The following is a 23,484-nucleotide window of genomic DNA, read 5'->3' on the forward strand; positions in this document are numbered from 1 at the left end:
ACACAAATGTTAGGGATGATCTATAGATTTTAGATTTACTACTAGTTTAAAAATCAATAAATATTTATCATTTTACTATAACTACCAGAAGTGAAAATTTTTTTTTTAACAAAATCAAATAAAAAAAAGACAGTTAAAAGAATCATATACAAAAGTTTCCGATTTCGGATTCCCGATTCCGATTAGTATGAGAAAAATACAAGTTCTACACGTTAGAATATCCTTCTTGATGTGAACTTATTGTTCTGATGATTCACAGGTGGGCAGTCACGTCTATAAATATATATAAAAATAGATTTACATGTTGGAATACATCATACAAAATTGGACTCTTCAACCCTATTTCGAACTGAAGCTGTTCCAATAAAGTTCAACGAACTACATAATCGTTGATTGCCATCGTTTTATGACATTTTACTTGTTTCGTGTTATTTGGATCGGATTACTGTTCTCTTAAGATTAAGTGTCATTTTCACAACGTTTCGGTTGATTTAATCTCCTTCTTCAGGTGTATCTTGTCGAACTCTGGAATTTGGACGGAATTTCGAACGGAACCCTTCATTTACTTTCACAGGTTAGCATTCTCTTGTTCCGTCGGCCATGACTGGATAGATGTCCTAAATAAGTCACAAATGTATTTTTCGGTCAGCCACACTGAGAATTGAAACTTCAAGTTTCAGGAGAATATCACTTTTACAGTTGATTTTCAAAGTACTACTGCGCCACAGATAGTTCTAGTACGAATGTTAGGAGTCTTAAACCTATTTTATTTATAGTTGTAAATACCACTATTTATTATTAATTATTATTTCTATATGTTACGATATATATTGTTGTATATTTATAAATATATCATTGTTATTTACTTATTACTGTATATATTATCTATTATTTACAATTAACGCTTCTCATAGCTTGTCTAATTCTATACTAGGTCTAATTAGTAATTGAGTGTCTCTCAACATATGTGCTGCTTCTTTCAGTCGTCTTACTCTCCACCGTTCCTCTCTATAATTTTATTTCGTTCCATAATGGTAGATAGTTTCCCTGTCCCCTCCATACGTGGTCAGCCATACCTGATTTTTCAATTTTTCCGTGCAATTTTCGAGCCGTGCAATTTTTCCGTTTATTACGGCTTTTTCGAGCCGTGCTTGTGAACGACATGTTGTATAGTTTTCCATATAGGATCTCACAAACAATTTCTTGGACATGATGTTTTTCTGTAGGCTTGACTCGCAGAAGCTGTTTCCGGAGAGTTGAATCGCTTCTGAATAGTGTCCTGATGTCATATGGATTACATATTCAAAGGGTTCCGTTCGAAATTCCATCCAAATTCGACAAGATGCACATGAAAAAGGTCGGAGGTTACATCGACCGAAACGTTGTGAAAATGACACTCAAGATGAGAACAGCAGTCCGAATAATAATTCAAATAATATGAATAACTAATCCTCACCTCAAAAATTTAGAAACGTACTTATTTATCCAATAATATATAATGCAAATCTGTGTGAATAAAGTTTCTGAAATTCATGCTCCTATTAAAATATCAATTCATTTCTCATTATTAATTGGCAAAATCTGATTCTATATTTTAATTGCTGTGCTGTTCTTCTAGATAATCATCAAATAAAGATCAATTTAAATTCGGAATTAAAAACAAAAACGAAGCGAATTGACAAACATAAGATCATCTCTTCTATGATTTCATCCGATTATGAGATTATGATTATTACCATTAATTGCTTTTGAGAATAAGAATTTTGCTACAGGCTCTTTTTCACAAATCCTGGAAAGAAATCACAGTCCACAGACCGGTTATCCAAACTAGATTCTCGTCTAGTTGGACCTTGTTAAATCGCCCAAAGGACCAGAAATACTTGTGTATCGTTGAGAATTCATAAATTTATATGTCTTTCTTGAAAACTAAACTTGCTTTTTATGCGAATCAAAAACCTCTAACTCGACGTTCGCATTTGACGCGCAATTGAGAGAGGAGAAACAACTCTTTTTGAGGAAACATGATTTGAAAAATGTTGAGAGAATATGATAGATAAAACAAAATTGTGTCAAATTTGGTGCCATATTTTGGTAGAAAGTAGATAATCGGGATAATTCGTTTCTGAGCAGAAAACACGTGCATAGAGCCATCTTTTACTCCAACGAACCATGTGTTATTAAACCGATCATTTTTCATGGGAAAAAATGAACAAAAAACTAAATTGTGAATAATAGAAGTGCATTCAGCCATCATTAATTGATCTTATTTTTCTCTCAATCACATAAATCAGAAAAAAATTCAAAATTAATCTTTTATTAGATGAAAACATTTTATCAAATTACTTTTAATACACACTTTGTACATGGATAAATATATAAATGCACATACATGTATGTATACATGTATGAATACACATACATATATGTATGTACGTGTCTGTAGACATGTATATGTTACATGTAGATATAAACGTGCATTTATTATTGGTAATTTACAACTTGTTTGAATTGTAGTATTAATTATGAACCATGAGGTAATTATCATTCTAACTTTCATGATAACCAATTTTCATGAACATCTCCAATTAGATGGACTTTAGTAAAATCCATTCCTCCAACCGCTCCCCGCCATAATAAAGAAAAATTAAGGAATTTAAATGAAAAAACTAAACAAAGCTTCATGAAACATAATAAATCAGGTGTATTTTGATTGAGTAATTATTATAATTATTATTTATAGAATCTAAGTTATCAACATTATCATAACTATTATTTTTATATATTAGTTTTTCTCAGAAGTGATTTATTTAGTATTTGAATAATTCTAAAAGCATTTTCATATTTGATTCTTATTAAAAGCTTAATTTTTTTAAAACTGAATATATTTACAAATACAATTATTTTAATTATATAATAATTAGATTTTCTACTGCAAAGTGAGGGATTAAAAATTGAATATTCGATCCAAAAAATGGACGATAACATTCATTCGTACAATAAATACTTTCCAAATTCTTTTTTATTTTATATTCTAATTGAAAACATCATTATATATTGTTAGAATAAATATTTTATTTTATATTCTAATTGAAAATATCATTATATATTGTTAGAATAAATGTTTTATTTTATATTCTAATTGAAAATATCATTATATATTGTTAGAATAAATATTTTATTTTATATTCTAATTGAAAATATTATTATATATTGTTAGAATAAATAGTGTTTTTTGAAAAGTATATTCTTTTTTATATCATTATACTAGATGGAATAAGACAGTATTTAAATATTAATTTTGTAAATAGTATGTAATGTTTCAAAATTAGCAAATATTTATTAAAATGTCGAAACTACTGTTTTATGGGCGATATGATTTGATAAATATTGAACATAAGTGAAATTGCTTTTGCGTTTCAAGTTATTACCTCATAGAAACTGTCAAGGTAAATACGCCTGTTTTCCTGAGGACTTGTTTTAATGGATAGATTATTAAATGTTTTAGCATGATTCATAATCTTATGCTAATAATAAATATTGTTGACTAATCGTCCATTTCAATCAGAATCGGACGTTATTTCACAAAAGACGTTCAGTTGTCATTAGGTACCATTTCATCTCCATTGGTATTTGATAAAAGATCACAAGTCGAGTCAAACTTAACAGAACTTTTTCAAGGAATCACAGTAACAAGCAATTATAATTTTGATTTGGTTTTCTTAAACTCTTAGCGTTAATTAAAAAACGATCATTTTCGTTTCATGGATTTAACAACGATTTCAGTTTTACAGTTCAAACATGGCGGCTGAGGAAAGATTGAGCATGATTTAATATTTTTGCGCTTAATTACTTTTAATATTTGCAAATATTAAAAGTAACAATTCGAAATGTATGTAGAAGGAGAACTGTTTTTTCGTATAAGTATTTTGCTGGATGATTTAATCTATAGTACGATCGAAATAGGAATTTAAGATTGCTTATTATTTTTCATATTATTTAATATGAATTTAAGATTGCTTATTATTTTTCATATTATTTAATATGAATTTAAGATTGTTTATTAAAACTCTTAAGAAAAAAAGTTTCTTCTGTTCACGTATTTATTATTTTTGTAAAATCAATGGACATGTTTAATTTTTATTAACACCGGACACTTACTAATGTCAAATAAAATTTAATTAAATCTGCCATTTGAAAATGGTGTCGAAAATGAAAGCCCGATTTGACATTTCAGCTTTCTTATGATGCATATTCATGATTGTGTTGTGATTTTGAAAATGAAATATACCACTAGGTGATATCACATAGCATATCTAAACTATGTAGTATAACTTAGCATATCTGAAATATATTATATCACATAGTGTATTTGAAATATGTGATATCACATAGCATATCTGAATGCATCTTTAGAATTGAATGCATCTTAGGAATTGCATGTATGCTGAGAACGGGATATTTCGATGCAGCAACTGTTTTTGCGGTATTGTCAAAGTATGGAGAGATTGGGGAGAAAATCAAAACAAATTTTATAAATATCTTAATTGTTAAACTTATTCAATTAATCATAGCTATTTTGGTTCGGTTTACCAAAGTGCTTTTCCAAAAATGTTCTTCAATGTAGACACGCGCAGATAAACGGAAAAGTGACACTATAACTATTTAAAAATGTTATTTAACAAGTTGGCAAATCAGGCAAGAATTAAACTTATAAGAGTTATTTTTCTTGTTGCACGAGCCACATTTTTAATGGCTTTCAATTCTAAAGAAACATTTTCCCACGAGTGAAAAACGTTCTTCAAAAATCATAAGTAATCCTTGTGTGGAAGACCTTTTCTATTATAATTATTTACATTGTGCGTATATCTTCCTCTTCAAAATACAGAGTAAAAAAAGAGACAAATTTTTTTATGAACGAAATATTTATATGCATGAATAAATGCCCACATACACACATGCACTCTCACGTACGTTCTATTTATACACATGCATACTTATTAATGCACACATATGCATATGTATGTATACATCTATACAGATGTAGATATATTTACATGCACATAGTTCTATGCATATGTGTGTAAGCTAATTCAGTCTTTTACAATTGCTTTAAAATAACAACAGCTGGACTGTTCTTAAGTTTACCAAAAGCTTTTCGTAAAAGAGGGGAACTGTTTGTTAATTTTGAAATTCAATTAGGATGTTATTCATATTTTATTTGCACTGTCATTTTTTTTTTACAAGTTTTCAACCAACGTTTTTCAATTCTTTTTTCATCATATTTTTGTTTCATTTGCACAAATACGTTATTCATCTGTTATATGTGAATGATACATTATGTTAAATATTATGTAACATTATATGTGCAGAATGATTTCTAACTTTTTATCAAATAACGTGAAATACGTCAGTTCTCAATTACATGTTGGCAAACACATTGAGAGCATTTGTATAGAATCATAAAAAACTATTTGTATAGAAATTGTTAGCGTGATCAAATCAATCCAGTTTATAAAACGAACGTTATTTGAAAGATTGTGACTTTACTTTTTTTAAATAAAAAGCAAAAGCAAAGAAAACATGAATCAAATAAAAATATATATAAATAATTTGAGGCCATGCATATTTTTTTGCATTTTAATCTGCAAAAAGAAGGAACTAGTTATTGTAATTTTTCAGAAATTCGAATGAAATTGGTTCGCAAATATATATTTGCGAACAAATTTCATTCGAATTTCTTCAGCATCAAGTTTACAGTCAAATATATAAATTTTATTTTTAATAATAATAATAATAATAATAATAATATATATATATATATATATATATATATATATATATATATGTATATATATGTGTGTACGCTAACACTATATATATATATATATATATATATATATATATATATATATATATATATATATATATATATATTTGATTTGATTTGATTTGAAATTTAAAATCTATATTAAAGGATATTTCGACAAAAAATAAACACGACTATAAATTGAAATTAAACAAAATGCGCTATTTTTGAACAGTCATTAAGTAAAATTTATATATATATATATATATATATACGCATATAGAGAAATAAATATATATGTATATATCATATATTATGCACACACACACACACACACATATATATATGCATATATGTGTGTGTATCCTTTTATTTGCATGTAAATAAATGTAACACATTTATCGCTCTCGATCTACATTTTCATTGATCCTTGCCGAACTCGATAAACAATTGGGCGCAGAATCTTCTGTTTCGAGCGAGATCTACCAGAAATCGACTATTTTCCGATGCAACAACTTCCCCCGATAAAAAAACTGTAATTTCTGGTTTGATTCTTTAGCGAAAATTCAGATTTCCTTTCAATTGCAAACTGCTTCTGGCAATAAGTTCAGCGTGTTTTTTATGTTACGATTTCAATTTTTACTGTAACATTAAAACGTAATATTACTTAACGTATCATACATACAATTCGACATTCACGTGTATTTTCATTTCAAGTATTAATAATTCACACGAAATTTGATTTCTATCATAAAAAAAAACAATTTTTTATCATCATAATATAAAAAAACGTTCAATTATACGATTAATCTTTTATTAATGGCGAAATAATTCGATGGAAATTGTAATATTGTCAGTGCTTTTAGCATTGGTATCAATGTGTATATCTTTTCATTCTGACGTTGTTATCACGTTACGTTAGCGATCTGAAAAGCTGCCAACAGTTGACTCATGAATTTCTGTTAATTTTTTTGTCGATCAAAAATTTAACTGAATAAGGAAGAGCAATGGCCAAACACCTCAACGCGCATGCACACAAAAGACATCAGTTGACCAATGATTTTGCTTCAATTTTCTTTCTTTTCTTTAATTTTTATCTAGTATATAATCTTTCTTTTATTTGATCAAATTCATACTGGTGAGCCTAGTTCGAGATCTGCTAGTTTCTCTTCAAGCTTTGTTTTCTCTTTGAGAGCCTTTTCTAGGCGACGTGTAAGTTCAATCTCCGATGTCTTCCACATGACTAAAAGTTCTTCTTTTGTGATACTTTCTACACAGAAACCGGTTTGCATCGAGGGTAACAACTGATCTTGTAGCGACGGTCGTTTCCAAATCAGCGATTTAAATTTGTTATTTTTCATCGGAAGAATGGGCGTATCCTTTGTGCTCACAGGAACAAGGATATTGTTACGATCCTCGCACCAGCTTGCCTTTCGCTTATTATATCGACCGTCGTCCACATTATTAGGCATTTCACATGGCAGGGACGTTAAATCACCACACGACAAATGACTATTGTCAGCGAAATGCACACGGGGGTTCGATCTCCGGCGAAATGGTATAACCGCCATTTGTTGTGTCGTAGTTAGCGACTCATCAATATCAACTAGTTGATATTCATCGACATCATGTCCCATGTTTATTTTCTCCACACTACTACTATTCATTATTTTCCTATCTTCTTGCTTTTCTGGATCGTCCTCTAACGAAGTTTTTCCCGAGGAATCCCGTGTTCCGTTTCGAGATCTACCTAATATAGGTGAAGAAGAGTTCGTCTCACAGATTTCTTCATGAGAGCTATTATTTGTCATGTTAAGGGGAGTTGATTCTTCGCGGTCAGGTAGAAGCCAGTCGTCCTGCCAGCTGTTGGGCCAATCATCATCTGCATCGATTGGGTCGTTCTGTTTTCGAAGAGCATCCAGATCAATATTAGTACAAAGATCTCGAAGCGGGATTTCGATGATCTCAGGCGCTGCTGACCCGCTGTCGTCAACCAAATTATTATCTTTGAGGTCTTGCATCCTGCACAGCACAAAGATGGTTCCATTCACAACCAAGGCAGATCAAGTTGAACCGATGTAAGGGAAAAGAAGAATACAGAGACAAATAAAAACATGTTTAACATTCATTTTCACATGATTTACAGACAAAAATTAAATAATGACAATGACAAGGATGTTATAGTTTTGAAAAATTGATACATAATTAAACATTTCAGCTGAAGGAAACAGTAAGAACTGAATATATACAAGAAATATGATACTAAATACAAAAGCATATATAAAGTGAATACAGCATTTGATTATTCAAAACAAATTGTCATGAAACGATTGTCCAATGTTTTATGCAGTTTTACATAGAAAAGTGGAGTTTGTATTTGCGAATTCAAGTACAGCAATAAATACATGCATTCGACATTATGCATCAATGTATTTATACAAACAAAATATATATAAAGAAATGCACACATACGTATATATATATATATATATATATATATATATATATATATATATATATATATATATATATAGGGTCTATATATATACATGCATACGTATATATATATGTATATAGGGTCTCTCTCTCTCTCTCTCTCTATATATATATATATATATATATATATATAAATATATATATATATATGACTTCATCAGAAAAATTTCACAATTTAAGATAAGTTTAGATTTTAATATATAGATTATATATTTTACTATATAATATTTTACTATATTGTTTTATATTTTACTATATAAAATGTTACAATATATATATATATATATATATATATATATATATATATATATAGACCCTAGGGATACGGCATTAAAAATTAGAAACAAAATACAGTACAGTACATGTATATAATAAAAAAAAACATTATAAATAAGGTGTAAGGCGAGTTAAATAGCGTAACCAGGGGGGGGGGGAAACCATGGTATTCCACATCGTAACCTGAAAAAACCGTATTCTAGGGTCACCGAATTCCGGGGTTCTTCTGTATATATATATATATATATATATATATATATATATATATATATATATATATATATAATATATATATATATGTATATATATATATATTATAATTATATATATATATATAATATATATGTATATATATATATCTATATATATAAAAATGTAAAGTTGGTTCGTTCTAAACGAATAAAACCATATTTCTACGTTACCAATTTATTTGAAATTTTCAGACAACCCATCTTTAGAGTCGAGGTATGTTTTTATGTTATTAAAATAAATTTACCTTGCGAATTATTAAAATATTAAAATATTAAATAAAATAAATATATATTTTTTAACCGTTACTGCGAATCTGTTCTGTTGATAAAACTGAACTTCCGGTTCGATTAATTTCACAGCCACGAATTGACGAAAGATTTCATTTTCTGTTAACTCGATAAGTAAAAAAAAACAAAAAAAAACATAATTCATTTGTTTATCTTCCAAATTTTTTAATTTACACATTTTTCTTTATTATATAAGGCCCAAAAAAAGTTTGTCGATTGCTTTTTGAGTTTTTTTTTTGTTGCACCGCCAAAAATGGCCGAAAAATCAAGTTGTTGTTGTTTTTAAAACGAAATTACATTTATTAAAATCCATTATTTCTGAGTAACTTTTTTTTTCCAGAAAGATAAAACCCTTACTTTTATCATATAGAAAACAGAATAATGTAAAACTCTTTCTACTATTTTTAATTAAATTTTAAATGGTGTTCATTCCGAAAACCGTTTTAACATGAGGAAGTTAGGGTGTTTATAATATGCTGGGGCGAGTCGTAAAATTAACAAAGTTGCTATCTATTATTTATTGCAAAAATTGCTTGAAATTTATTTATTTGACAAAAAAAATTACATTTTCGTACTCCTTGGGCGTTGAGTTCCATGGCGACCAGCAGAAAAAAATAATAGTCGCTCCCTTAGTCCCCCACCTCACCCCGCACGTAACATATTTTATTTACTGACGTTGCCGTAACTAAACGATTATTTGTCACATTTACAAACATTTATTTATTTATTTATTTTGAAAAAAGTTTTACTTTTTATGAATATTAAAAGAAAAATGGGTACTCATGCAGAGAGTGATCCATGCTGAAATAATAACGTTATTATTTAAAAAGCCATTCTTAACATGGGAAGGGGAGGGGAGGGTGTTTTGTACCTATTCTGTACTTTAACCTTGCAATTGGATAAAAAAAAAACACGATTTAAAAATAGCGCGGATCACTCTCTGCATTAGCACCGAAAAATGTTACTAAGCATTTATTAATAATTTTTACAAACATTTGATTTTAAATTTCTTTTCAAATGACGACTTTTATCGACTTTTTTTTCAATATCCCCCCCCCAAATGGTGTTTATTCCGAAATCCGTTGTTAACATGGAGAGGTTGAGAGTGTTTATTCTGAAAGCCGTTCTTAACATTTGTGGAGGTGGACCTAATTTAAAAAAAAAAATAAATAAATAAATTAAAAAAAAAAACTAAATCATTTACTGATAACTTCTCACTTTTACAAATATTTTTTAATTTACATGCGCGGATGAACAAATTGTTGAATAGTGCGAAAACAAAACGTTTTTGCAATAAACTTCGGGATAATTTATTGGATAAATATTTACATTTAGGTCCACCTCCACAAATTTCTTTTTTAAATGACGACTTTTATTGATAAATAAATCTACTTCTCCGCAACTTTTATTGATAAATAAATCTACTTCTCTGCCACGGGCACTGAACCCCTCCTTTTTTTTTTAATAGTATTTTCGGGTGGGTATGCTGACAACAAATATCACTTAAATTTTTCAAATAGCCCCCCCCCTTCAAAAGTGGTGTTTAATCCGGAAGCTGTTCTTAAGATGATGAGGTTGGGGGGGGGGGGCGATTCCAAGGTGGATCTAATCTAAAAAAAAAAAGAAAAGATTTTATGCGCACATAAGCAACTATTTTTTATTAACTTTTTTTTATTTACTTTTTTATTTAAAAATTAGTAAATTTCAATGAATAGAATAATAAATCATTTATCATTAATATGTGTTTTTGGTTTTGTGTTGAATGAAACTTTTTTTTCATTACAACAATAATGAACCAATTTAAATCTTCCGGCATGCGTTTAAGGGTTACGAAATTATCAATAAATCCTTTAGTTACTAAGCCAACGTCAGTAAATAAAAAAATGTTACATGCGCATGCATTAGCCTTGACTAGGGGGGGGCTAAGGGAGCGACCATTAAATAATTATGCTGGTCGCGATGGAACTCAACGCCCAAGTAGTACCTAGTGGCACTTATGCACTTATGTTATCGTGCTATTTTTTAAAATAGTATTTTCATGTTAAATTCAAATTTTACAATATGTTTTTCTTTTATTACTTTGTTAAGTGAAAGTACAGATAACCCGGTCGGTTTCTAATGTGAGGAAAATCTAGCCCCCCTCCAAAAAAGGGGTACTCTGAATAATAACAAAACATTAAAATTGCCTCAGTCTCGAAAGATTTCTTCTCTACTGAACGAGGAAACAAACGGTGAAGTGTAGTTCACCTTCTGTTTCTCCCTCCTCTCTCTTCCTCTCTTAATATCTCTCTCTATCCATCTCTCCCTTTCCCTTTCTCAATCTATCTTTCTGTCTATATCACCCTCTCCATCTCTCTTTGAGCCCCTTTCTCTCTCTAACTCCCTCTATCTCTCTACTTTCCTCTGTCTCATCCCTCTCTGTTTCTAACTCTCCCCCTCTCCATGTTTATCTATCAATCCCTTTATCTCTCTATCTCCTTGTCTTTCTCTATTTTCCTTTCACTTTCTCTTTTCTATCTATACATCTTCCTCTCTACCTGTCCATCTCTAATCCCTCATCCTATTTTAGTCTCCTAAATCAATTACAGTGAATAAGGCATTGTCAAAACATGGATAAATCCTATTTTAGTCACCTAATTTACTGACTGTGAGAATAGAAGTTATTTGGAAATTACTGCTACCTTGAACAGCACCAGAAGTAACTGGTAAAACCTTTCTAATTAAATTGATTTTGGCAGCCATTTGGTAACAAAATGACATAGCCTTAGCCCTTGCTGCATGAGGAATACCTGCGACCTTGCTGCCAAGTAGAAGAATTATTTATTCTACTTTAAAACATTCAATTTTTCAAAAATCTCATGCTCGACATCTCCAAAACATCCAATATGGGGAAAAATATTGCAAAAATGCAAACTTATTGTTTAGGATGAATGCACAATGGTACGCAAAAAATCACTTGAGGCTCTTGGTCGATCCTTGCAAGATTTGCGTGGCAATGTCAGACTATTTGGGAATGCAGTAATATTACTTGCAGGAGATTTCAGACAAATGTTATCTGTTATTCTTTAATAAACACCAGCAGATGAAATAAATGCTTGCCTCAAATACTCTACTTTTTTTTTTCCATGTGAAGACATTAAACTTAACTCAAAATATGCATGTCCAGTTGCAGACTGTTCGATCCGCACAAAATTTTTTGCATCACTTGTGGGAAATTGGGTACGAAAAAGTGCCAGCTGATCAGAGTTAAGGGCAAATTTCTTTGACTTTTAACTTCTGTAATTTCTGTAATTTTATTTCATCAAAAGAATAGTTAGTTTAAAATGTTTTTGCAGATATTCAAATTATAAGAATTCCATTTGACTGAGTGAATGAGCTATTCTTGCAGGTCAATACAAAGATTCCCATGAACTTAACGCTATTATTCAATGTAAAATTCCAAGTGAGGTAGTCAAATACAAATCCATCGACACTGTTGTGAAAGCAGATAAAGTGGTTAATTATCCAACAGCTATATTTGCCAGGGATGGCACCACATGTATTGCAACTGAAATTTTGTGTACTAATTATCATGTTGTGAAATATAAACCAATCCAAGCTTTGCAATGGCACATAGCTTGCAGTAAAAAAAAATTAACAAACAATATCATAGAAACAACAATCTTAACAGGACCTTTCACAGATGAATATATCTTTATTCCATGCATTCCTATGATTCCACCGGATACATCATTACACTTTAAGAAATTGAACTTTCCAATTTTATTGTCATTTGCAATAACCATCAACAAAGCACAGGGAACAATCTTTACAATTGTAGGCCTTACAGTTACACACTGACTGTTTTTTCACATGGACAATTTATATTACGTATTCAAGAGTCACCAAACCGGAAAATCTCTATATCAGCTAAGAAAATGGAACAACAAAAAACTGTGTACCCATGCAAAATGGAAAATTAAACCTATAAGAAACATGCTTTTTCTCATTTTGGAACTTTTTCCATTGCGCCAATTTGAGCCACAGCAACGCGTGGCAGGGTACAGCTAGTATATATATATATATATATATATATATATATATATATATATATATATATATATATATATATATATATTTAAAGGAGATTAGAATAATAGTCTAAAGAGCTAAGTGTATTTTAATGTAATAGTGAAATTACTAGTTTAATTAAAATACAGGAAATGCTCGTTGTAATTTAGATATATAATAAGCTCGATAGTTAAATGTCTTAGAGCTCGATCACATTACTTAATATATATATATATATATATATATATATATATATATATATTTATATATATATTATATCATATTATATTCTTGTATTGGAATAATTTATAAATAGCATTTGTAAACAATTCCAATGCCAGCAGTCTATTTTTCTAATATTTATATTATTTTATTAGTTGTATAATACGTCTTACATATGTTTCGTTGAATGGTATAGATTGACAAAACCCGCATAAATCTAAAAGAAAAGAATATTTTTTAAGACCAAAGGTGGAAAAGGAAATAGAGTTTTTTTGTTTTTTGTCATAAGAGTAAAATTAAAAAATAAACTTACTTATTATAGGTCATTTATAGATCGCTCCAGTAAGAAAACATTTTAAAGACAAGGCAATGATTGTTGCATATATGCTGCCATCTTTTTGTAATATAGGATAAAACTATATTTCTAAATTTTTTCGTATTTGATTTTTAATGAAAAGAAGTTGATAATTTATTCAATAAACCATAGGTAACTTTATTTTTAAAATATTGATTAAACGAAAAATAAGAAACTAAAATTGGTCAACGAAAGTAGTAGATTATGTACACCGCTAAAACAAACAATTACCATCCCTAAATAAAATTAAAAATTAAGAATACAAACCATTACCATCCCTAAATAAAATTAAAAATTAAGAATACAAACCATTACCATCCCTAAATAAAATTAAAAATTAAGAATACAAACCATTACCATCCCTAAATAAAATTAAAAATTAAGAATACAAACCATTACCATCCCTAAATAAAATTAAAAATTAAGAATACAAACCATTACCATCCCTAAATAAAATTAAAAATTAAGAATACAAACCATTACCATCCCTAAATAAAATTAAAAATTAAAAATACAAGAATATCTTTAGTTTCAATTAGAAAAATCTGAATAAAATATTCTATTATTTAATTGACTAAACTAAGTTAGGTAAAAGCTTGTTGATACTCGTAATAATTTTAATCTTATTCATTCAAGAGACATTCAAGTGACATAATTCTTTCGATAAGTATTTTCCTATGCGTTAGTATGAATTATATAATCCATTTAATTTATAATTTACGAATATATTTACTACAATGTTAATGGTTTCAATACCTGTACAGATGTACAACCAATACTAAAATAGAAAAAATAATCAGTGTTGGATACGAAAAGATATCATTACCCCCCCCCCAAGCCAAAAACTAGTAACCCATATGGATTAAAACTAAGTAATTTGTTTGATAAAACTGATTTAGATTTAAATAGAGCTTCGTCATGACATTTTTTTTATTGAACAGTTGTTTTAGAATTAGAAGGCACGGTTGTTTTAGAAATAGAAGATACAATTGATTTTTTAATGGAAAGTGGATAGTTATTATATATGTATTTGTGATTGGGTCTATGGAAGGTCTATACAATATAAACTAAGTTAAAGGTGATAAAAATAATATCTATGATTAATGTCTATAGATACTTTTAGATCAAGTTTTAGAAAAAAATTCGTAACTTTTTTCTCCTCTTCCAAAGTCCTTAACTAAAAATGAAACATCGTCTTTATATAAACCTCCCACTAGCTCAGGATTGTTCTTATGTAGTTCCCTTAGTATGTAGAACATTACTAAATCGGTAATATATGCAAAATTTAGGGGTGCTTCCCTCGTAATGTCAAAGTTATTTTCTCTATTTTTTCCAGTCTACAGTAAATATACTCTGATTAATGTTTGTCTAGCAAGCTTAATTATGTCGATTTTTTCTCATTGAGTCAGTTCCCGATTAAGACATGTAAAGATACGTTTTAAAAAATGAATGAGACATGGATTGATAGTAGGAGTCAATATCGATCATGATAAATTTATTATTGTAAATCTCCAGATTAAAAAACCCGAAAAATGACTTCATCAGCAAAAATTCCACAACTTAAGAGAAGTTTAGATTATACTATATAAATTATATATTTTACTATATAATATTTTACTATATAGTTTATATATTTTACTATATAAAATGTTACAATATATATATACATATATGTTACAATATGCATATATGTTACAATATATATATATATATATATATATATATATATATTACAATACCGATTATACATATTACATAATAAAATTTTACTATATAATTTATATATTTTACTATAAAATATTTACTGTATTGTTTATATATTTTACTATATAATATTTTTCTATATAGTATATATATCTTACTATACAATATTTTAATATATAATATATTCCTATATAGTTTATATATTTAACTATATAATATTTTACAATATTGTTTATATATTTTACTATATAATATATTACTATATAGAGTATATATTTTACAATATAATATTTCCTATACAGTTTATATATTGTAATATATAATATTTTTCTATATATTACGATATAATATTTTACTATACAGTTTATAAGTTTCACTATATAATATTTTACTATATAGTTTATATATTTTACTATATAATATTTTACTATGTAGTTTATATATTCCACTATATAATATTTTACTATACAGGTTATATATTTTACAATGTTATATTTTACTATACAGTTTATATATATTACGATAAAATATTTTACTATACAGTTTATAAATTTCAATATATAATATCTTACTACGTAGTTTATATATTTTACTATATAATATTTTACTATATAGTTTATATATATTACTATATAATATTTTACTATATAGTTTATATATATAACTATATAATATATTACTATATTTTTTATATATTTTACTATATAATATCTTACTACGTCGTTTATATATCTCACTATGAATTATTTTACTATATAGTTTATATACTTTACTATATAATAGTTTACTATATAGTTAATACATTTTACTATATAATATTTTACTACATAGTTTATATCTTTTACTATATAATATTTTATTATATAATTTATAACTTTTACTATATAGTATTTTACTATATAGTTTATATATTTTACTATATAATATTTTACTATATAGTTTACATATTTTACTATATAATATTTTACTATATCCTTTATATATTTTACTATATAATATTTTACACTGCAATTTATATATATCACTATATAATATTTTACCATATAGTTTATATATTTTAGTATATAATATATTACTATATTGTTTATAGATTTTTTATATAATATTTTACTATATAGTTTATATATTTTACTACAATATTTTTCTATATAGATTATATATTTTCCTACATAATATTTTACTATATAGTTTATGTATTTCACTATACAATATTTTATTATGAAGTTTTTATATTTTACTATATAGTTTTTTGATGTATAATATTTACTATATTGTTTATATTTAACTAGATAATGTTTTACTATATAGTATATATATTTAAATATCTAATATTTTACTGTATTATTTATATGTTTCACTATATAATATTTTCTAATACAGTTTATATATTTTAATATATAATATAATCTATATAGTTTATAAATTTTTTATATGATATTTTACTATATAGCATACATATTATACTACATATAATTTTACTACATATTTTACATCTTTTACTATATAATATTTTCCTATCTCATTTATATATTTTACTATATAGTTTATATATTTTAATATATATTATTTTACTTTAAAGTTCATGTATTTTACTATATAATATTTACTATATAGTTTATATATTTTACTATATTATATTTTACAATATAGTTTATATATTACTGTATAATATTTTACTATACATTTCATATATTTCACGACATAATCTATATATATAAAAATGTAAAGTTGGTTCGTTCTAAACGAATAAAACCATATTTCTACGTTACCAATTTATTTGATATTTTCAGACAACCCATCTTTAGAGTCGAGGTATGTTTTTATGTTATTAAAATAAATTTACCTTGCGAATTATTAAAATATTAAAATATTAAAATATTAAATAAAATAAATATATATATTTTTTAACCGTTACTGCGAATCTGTTCTGTTGATAAAACTGAACTTCCGGTTCGATTAATTTCACAGCCACGAATTGACGAAAGATTTCATTTTCTGTTAATCGATAAGTAAAAAAAAAACAAAAAAAACATAATTCATTTGTTTATCTTCCAAATTTTTTAATTTACACATTTTTCTTTATTATATAAGGCCCAAAAAAAGTTTGTCGATTGCTTTTTGAGTTTTTTTTTGTTGCACCGCCAAAAATGGCCGAAAAATCAAGTTGTTGTTGTTTTTAAAACGAAATTACATTTATTAAAATCCATTATTTCTGAGTAACTTTTTTTTTCCAGAAAGATAAAACCCTTACTTTTATCATATAGAAAACAGAATAATGTAAAACTCTTTCTACTATTTTTAATTAAATTTTAAATGGTGTTCATTCCGAAAGCCGTTTTAACATGAGGAAGTTAGGGTGTTTATAATATGCTGGGGCGAGTCGTAAAATTAACAAAGTTGATATCTATTATTTATTGCAAAAATTGCTTGAAATTTATTTATTTGACAAAAAAAATTACATTTTGGTACTCCTTGGGCGTTGAGTTCCATGGCGACCAGCAGAAAAAAATAATAGTCGCTCCCTTAGTCCCCCACCTCACCCCGCACGTAACATATTTTATTTACTGACGTTGCCGTAACTAAACGATTATTTGTCACATTTACAAACATTTATTTATTTATTTATTTTGAAAAAAGTTTTACTTTTTATGAATATTAAAAGAAAAATGGGTAATAATGCAGAGAGTGATCCATGCTGAAATAATAACGTTATTATTTAAAAAGCCATTCTTAACATTGGGAGGGGAGGGTGTTTTGTACCTATTCTGTACTTTAACCTTGCAATTGGATTAAAAAAAAACACGATTTAAAAATAGCGCGGATCACTCTCTGCATTAGCACCGAAAAATGTTACTAAGCATTTATTAATAATTTCTCACTTTTACAAACATTTGATTTTAAATTTCTTTTTAAATGACGACTTTTATCGACTTTTTTTTCAATATCCCCCCCGCCCAAATGGTGTTTATTCCGAAATCCGTTGTTAACATGGAGAGGTTGAGAGTGTTTATTCTGAAAGCCGTTCTTAACATTTGTGGAGGTGGACCTAATTTAAAAAAATAAATAAATAAATAAATTAAAAAAAAAAACTAAATCATTTACTGATAACTTCTCACTTTTACAAATACATTTCAAATCTGCGCTACCTCTCAAGGACAAACTAAACTACGCACATGCCGAAATCTCACGCATACAAGACAAATGCACTAACATCTCCGACAAACATACACACACTAACAATTTCCTACAGACCCTCTCACTAAACGGCTACCCTAATACGATCCTATCCTCACTTAAAAAGAAAAAACGCAACACCCGACTCTTCTCTAACAATTGTTTTCTAAAACTACCCTTCCTCAGTGACAAAATCTCATCTTCAATCCGAAAAGCCATCCGCAGCGAGGGGCTCAACATTCAACTCATCCACACTGGATCTACTTTAAGACAACAGCTCAACCGAAAACATCCATCGCATACACCTTCCCCTTGTTCACTCTCTAATTGCCCAATATCACACACAGGTTTATGCTTTAAGAACCACGTTGTTTACGACCTACAATGCGCTAAATGCAGTGCATCTTACATCGGAAGCACTACCAGATTGCTTCATCACCGCATCAAAGAGCACTTAAACACTACTGCTTCGTCGTTCTATAAACATATTCGCACTTGCATTAATTCAGAACCAGATTTTCACATCAACATTCTTGCTTCTTCAAGAAACGTAGGTCAACTTCGTATCCTCGAATCTTTAATTATTTCAAAAAATACTCCCACACTAAACAATAGACTGGAATTGAGCTCCGCTTTTATAATATAAGTTTAAAACATAAGAAAAACAATAATTAAAAAAAAAAAAAACCTTGCTTGAATAGTCATCCCCCTTGATTCACAAACGCAACAAGTATTTCAAACATCAACTGATTTATTTTAACGTTCTCCTAACGTCATTTTTTGTTCTATATTTCGCGGTATCACGTGGCAAACTCTGCGGCTACTTTTCCAATTTTGAACACTCTTCCGCTGTCTTGTCTTGAAAAATGGACTAATAAGTCTGAAATATATTGAGATTTATATCACCATTGAATACAACAGAAAAAAAAAATTACTGTTGTTTAGAGTTAAAATTTGTGTGAAAAAGAAAAAACGAACAACAAAAAAAAGAACTTTATTTCTTTTGTTTGCATTTAATTTTACTCTATATAAAAAAAAAATCTCGCATTGTTCTTGGCTTTTAATTTTACCTTATAAAATATTTTTTAATTTACATGCGCGGATGAACAAATTGTTGAATAGTGCGAAAACAAAACGTTTTTGCAATAAACTTCGGGATAATTTATTGGATAAATATTTACATTTAGGTCCACCTCCACAAATTTCTTTTTTAAATGACGACTTTTATTGATAAATAAATCTACTTCTCCGCAACTTTTATTGATAAATAAATCTACTTCTCTGCCACGGGCACTGAACCCCTCCTTTTTTTTTAATAGCATTTTCGGGTGGGTATGCTGACAACAAATATCACTTAAATTTTTCAAATAGCCCCCCCCCTTCAAAAGTGGTGTTTAATCCGGAAGCTGTTCTTAAGATGAGGAGGTTGGGGGGGGGGGGGCGATTCCAAGGTGGACCTAATCTAAAAAAAAAGAAAAGATTTTATGCGCACATAAGCAACTATTTTTTATTAACTTTTTTTTATTTACTTTTTTTATTTAAAAATTAGTAAATTTCAATGAATAGAATAATAAATCATTTATCATTAATATGTGTTTTTGGTTTTGTGTTGAATGAAACTTTTTTTTTTTTCATTACAACAATAATGAACCAATTTAAATCTTCCGGCATGCGTTTAAGAGTTACGAAATTATCAATAAATCCTTTAGTTAGTAAGCCAACGTCAGTAAATAAAAAAAATGTTACGTGCGCATGCATTGGCCTTGACTAGGGGGGGGGGGCTAAGGGAGCGACCATTAAATAATTATGCTGGTCGCGATGGAACTCAACGCCCAAGGAGTTACTATATAATATTTTACTATGTTGTTTATATATTTTACTATAACTTATTTTACATTATAGCTTATATATCTTACTATATATTATTTACTATATAGTTTATATATTTTACTATATAATATTGTACTATATAGTTTACATATTTACTATATAATATTTTACTATAATGTTTATACATTTTTCTATATCATATTTACTATGTAGTTTACATATTTTACTATTTTATGAGAAAAATAGAAAAACCCGAATGAAATTATTAAAAAATCAACGTTTCGTCCTTATTTCAGAGGACATCTTCAGGATAATTGAAATAAAAAATAAAAATAAAAATGTAAGAAAAGAAAAAGTCATAGATCGTGCGAAAAAGACAGTTCTTGAATCCTATCCATGTCGGGAAGGACAAACATATGTGTGCGTATGGGAAGGTTGGGTTGTTCGATGTCTATATATACACTTTTAAAAATGCGTTAAATACATTTTTTTTCTTTCTTTTTTTTTTCTTCTGTAAACTTATTCATTTTGTCGAAATATTTAAGGAAAAACGGTTTAGCCAGGATCTGTTTTGATATTTTGTTCTTTGATTATTATTTTCCCTATGCTAGGGGTTAAATGGTAGAAGCCTTTTCTTTGCGTAATAGTATTAGTATTCAATATTAGTGCTGATTCTAAAAGTCTTCTTTTAGCTCTATCTATCACGTATTTAATAATTTTCGCTTTATCTAAATTAAATGAGTGATCGTGTTCTGCACAATGGCAAAAGAGTGCATTAGGGCGTTACCATTCCTTATATCTCTTTTGTGCTCGTTAAGTCTTAATTTTCAATTTTCGCTGTGTTTCACCTATGTACGCTTGTTGACAGTTGTTACACGGGTACTTTTTCTTGTTACTATATAATATTTGACTATATATTTTTTTATATTTTACTATATAATATTTTATAAATTTTAATTTATAATATTTTACATTATAGGTTATATATTTTACTGTAATATATTTTACTATATAGTTTAAATATTGAACTACACACTATTTTAATATATAGTTTATATATTTTATTAAATAATATTTTACTATATTATATTTTACTATAGAGTTTATATATTTCAATATATAAGATTTTACTATATAGTTTATAAATTTTACTATATAATAGTGTACTATATAGCTTCGATATTTTTATATATAATATATTACTATATAGTATATATATTTTATTATATAATATTTTACTATATAGAGTATAGATTCTACTATATAATAATGTTTTACTATACAGTATTTACTATATAGTTTACAAATTTTACTATATATTATTTTAGTATATAATTAATATATTTACTATATATATTTTACTATATAGTTTATATATGTTACTATAAAATATTGTACTATATAGTTAATATATTTTAATATAAATATGTTACTATATAGTTTACATATTTAACTGCATAATATTTTACTATATCGTTTATATATTTACTAAATAATATATTATAATATATTTTATATATATTACTATACATTTTATTCTATAGTTTATAGATTTCAATATATAATATTTTACTATATAGTTTATATATTTTACTATATAAAATTTTACAATATAGTTTATATATATTGCTATACAATATTTTACTATATATTCTATATATTTTACTATAGTGTATAGATTTTATTATATAATATTTTACTATATAGTTTATATATTTTACTACATAATATTTTACTGTATAGTTAAACTTTTTCCTACATAATATTTTGCTACATGTTTATAAATTTTATTACACAATATTTTATTATACGATTTAAATATTTTACTTTATAGTTAATCTATTTTACTATATATTTCATATATTGTTTATATATTTACTAGATAATAATTTAATGTATTGTATATATATATTTTACTATATAATATTTTAATATAGTTGATATATTTTACTATATATAATATTTTACTATATTGTTTATATATTTTTCTATATAATATTTTACAGTATTGTTTATGTATTTTACTGTATAATATTTAATATAATGTTTATGTATTTTACTAGATGATATTTTACTATATACTTTATTAATTATCATATAATTTGCAAGTATATATTATGTATTTTACTATATAATCTTGTACTATATTGTTTATATATTTTACAAGGTTATATTTTACTATATATTATATATTTTTTACTATATACTATTTTACTTTCTAGCTTATATATTTTACTATGCAGCTTACATAATTTACTATAAAACGTTTGACTATATCGCTTGTATATTTGAACATATAGTATTTTACTACATGTTTTATGCATTTTAATATAAAATATTTTACTTCATAGTTTATATACTTTACTACATAATATTTAGTATATAGTTTATATATTGTACTATACAATATTTTACTATATAGCATATATTTTACCAAATAATATTCTACTATATACTTTATATATTTAACAAAATAATATTTTACTATAGAGTTTATATTTATATATATATATATAATATTTTACTATATAGTATATATATATTACTATATAATATTTTACTATATAGAGTATATATTTTACTAAGCATTTTTACTCTATATTTTATATATTTTAGTATATAATACTTAAATATATATTTAATGTTTTACTATACAGTGTTTACTATATAGTTTACAAATTTTACTACATATTATTTTAGTATATAATTAATATATTTACTATTTTACTATATAGTTTATATATGCTACTATAAAATATTGTACTATACAGTTAATATATTTTAATATATAATTTGTTACTGTATAGTTTACATATTTAACTATACAATATTTTACTATATCGTTTATATATTTACTATATAATATATTATAATATATTTTATATATTACTATATATTTTATTGTATAGTTTATAGGTTTCAGTATATAATATTTTACTATATAGTTCATATATTTTACTATATAAAATTTTACAATATAGTTTATATATATTGCTATACAATATTTTACTATATAGTCTATATATTTTACT

General features: G+C 26.5%; 1 protein-coding gene across 2 annotated transcripts in view; it reads right to left on the bottom strand.

Moving 5' to 3' along the window:
- Positions 1 to 6,916: 6,916 nt before the first annotated feature.
- LOC145256537 (glutamate receptor ionotropic, NMDA 3B-like) overlaps positions 6,917 to 23,484 on the bottom strand; it is a 1,196,865-nt gene continuing 1,180,297 nt past the window's right edge. For both annotated transcript variants that reach the window (XM_080115574.1, XM_080115582.1), the window contains one exon: positions 6,917 to 7,828. In XM_080115574.1, the coding sequence (XP_079971700.1) occupies positions 6,937 to 7,828 (892 nt within the window). In that variant the 3' untranslated portion in view covers positions 6,917 to 6,936. The remainder of the gene's footprint in view (positions 7,829 to 23,484) is intronic.

Source organism: Euprymna scolopes, chromosome 3 (assembly GCF_053919585.1).
Source record: "Euprymna scolopes isolate OS-2025 chromosome 3, ASM5391958v1, whole genome shotgun sequence".
In the NCBI taxonomy this organism is placed as follows: Eukaryota; Metazoa; Mollusca; class Cephalopoda; order Sepiida; family Sepiolidae; genus Euprymna; species Euprymna scolopes.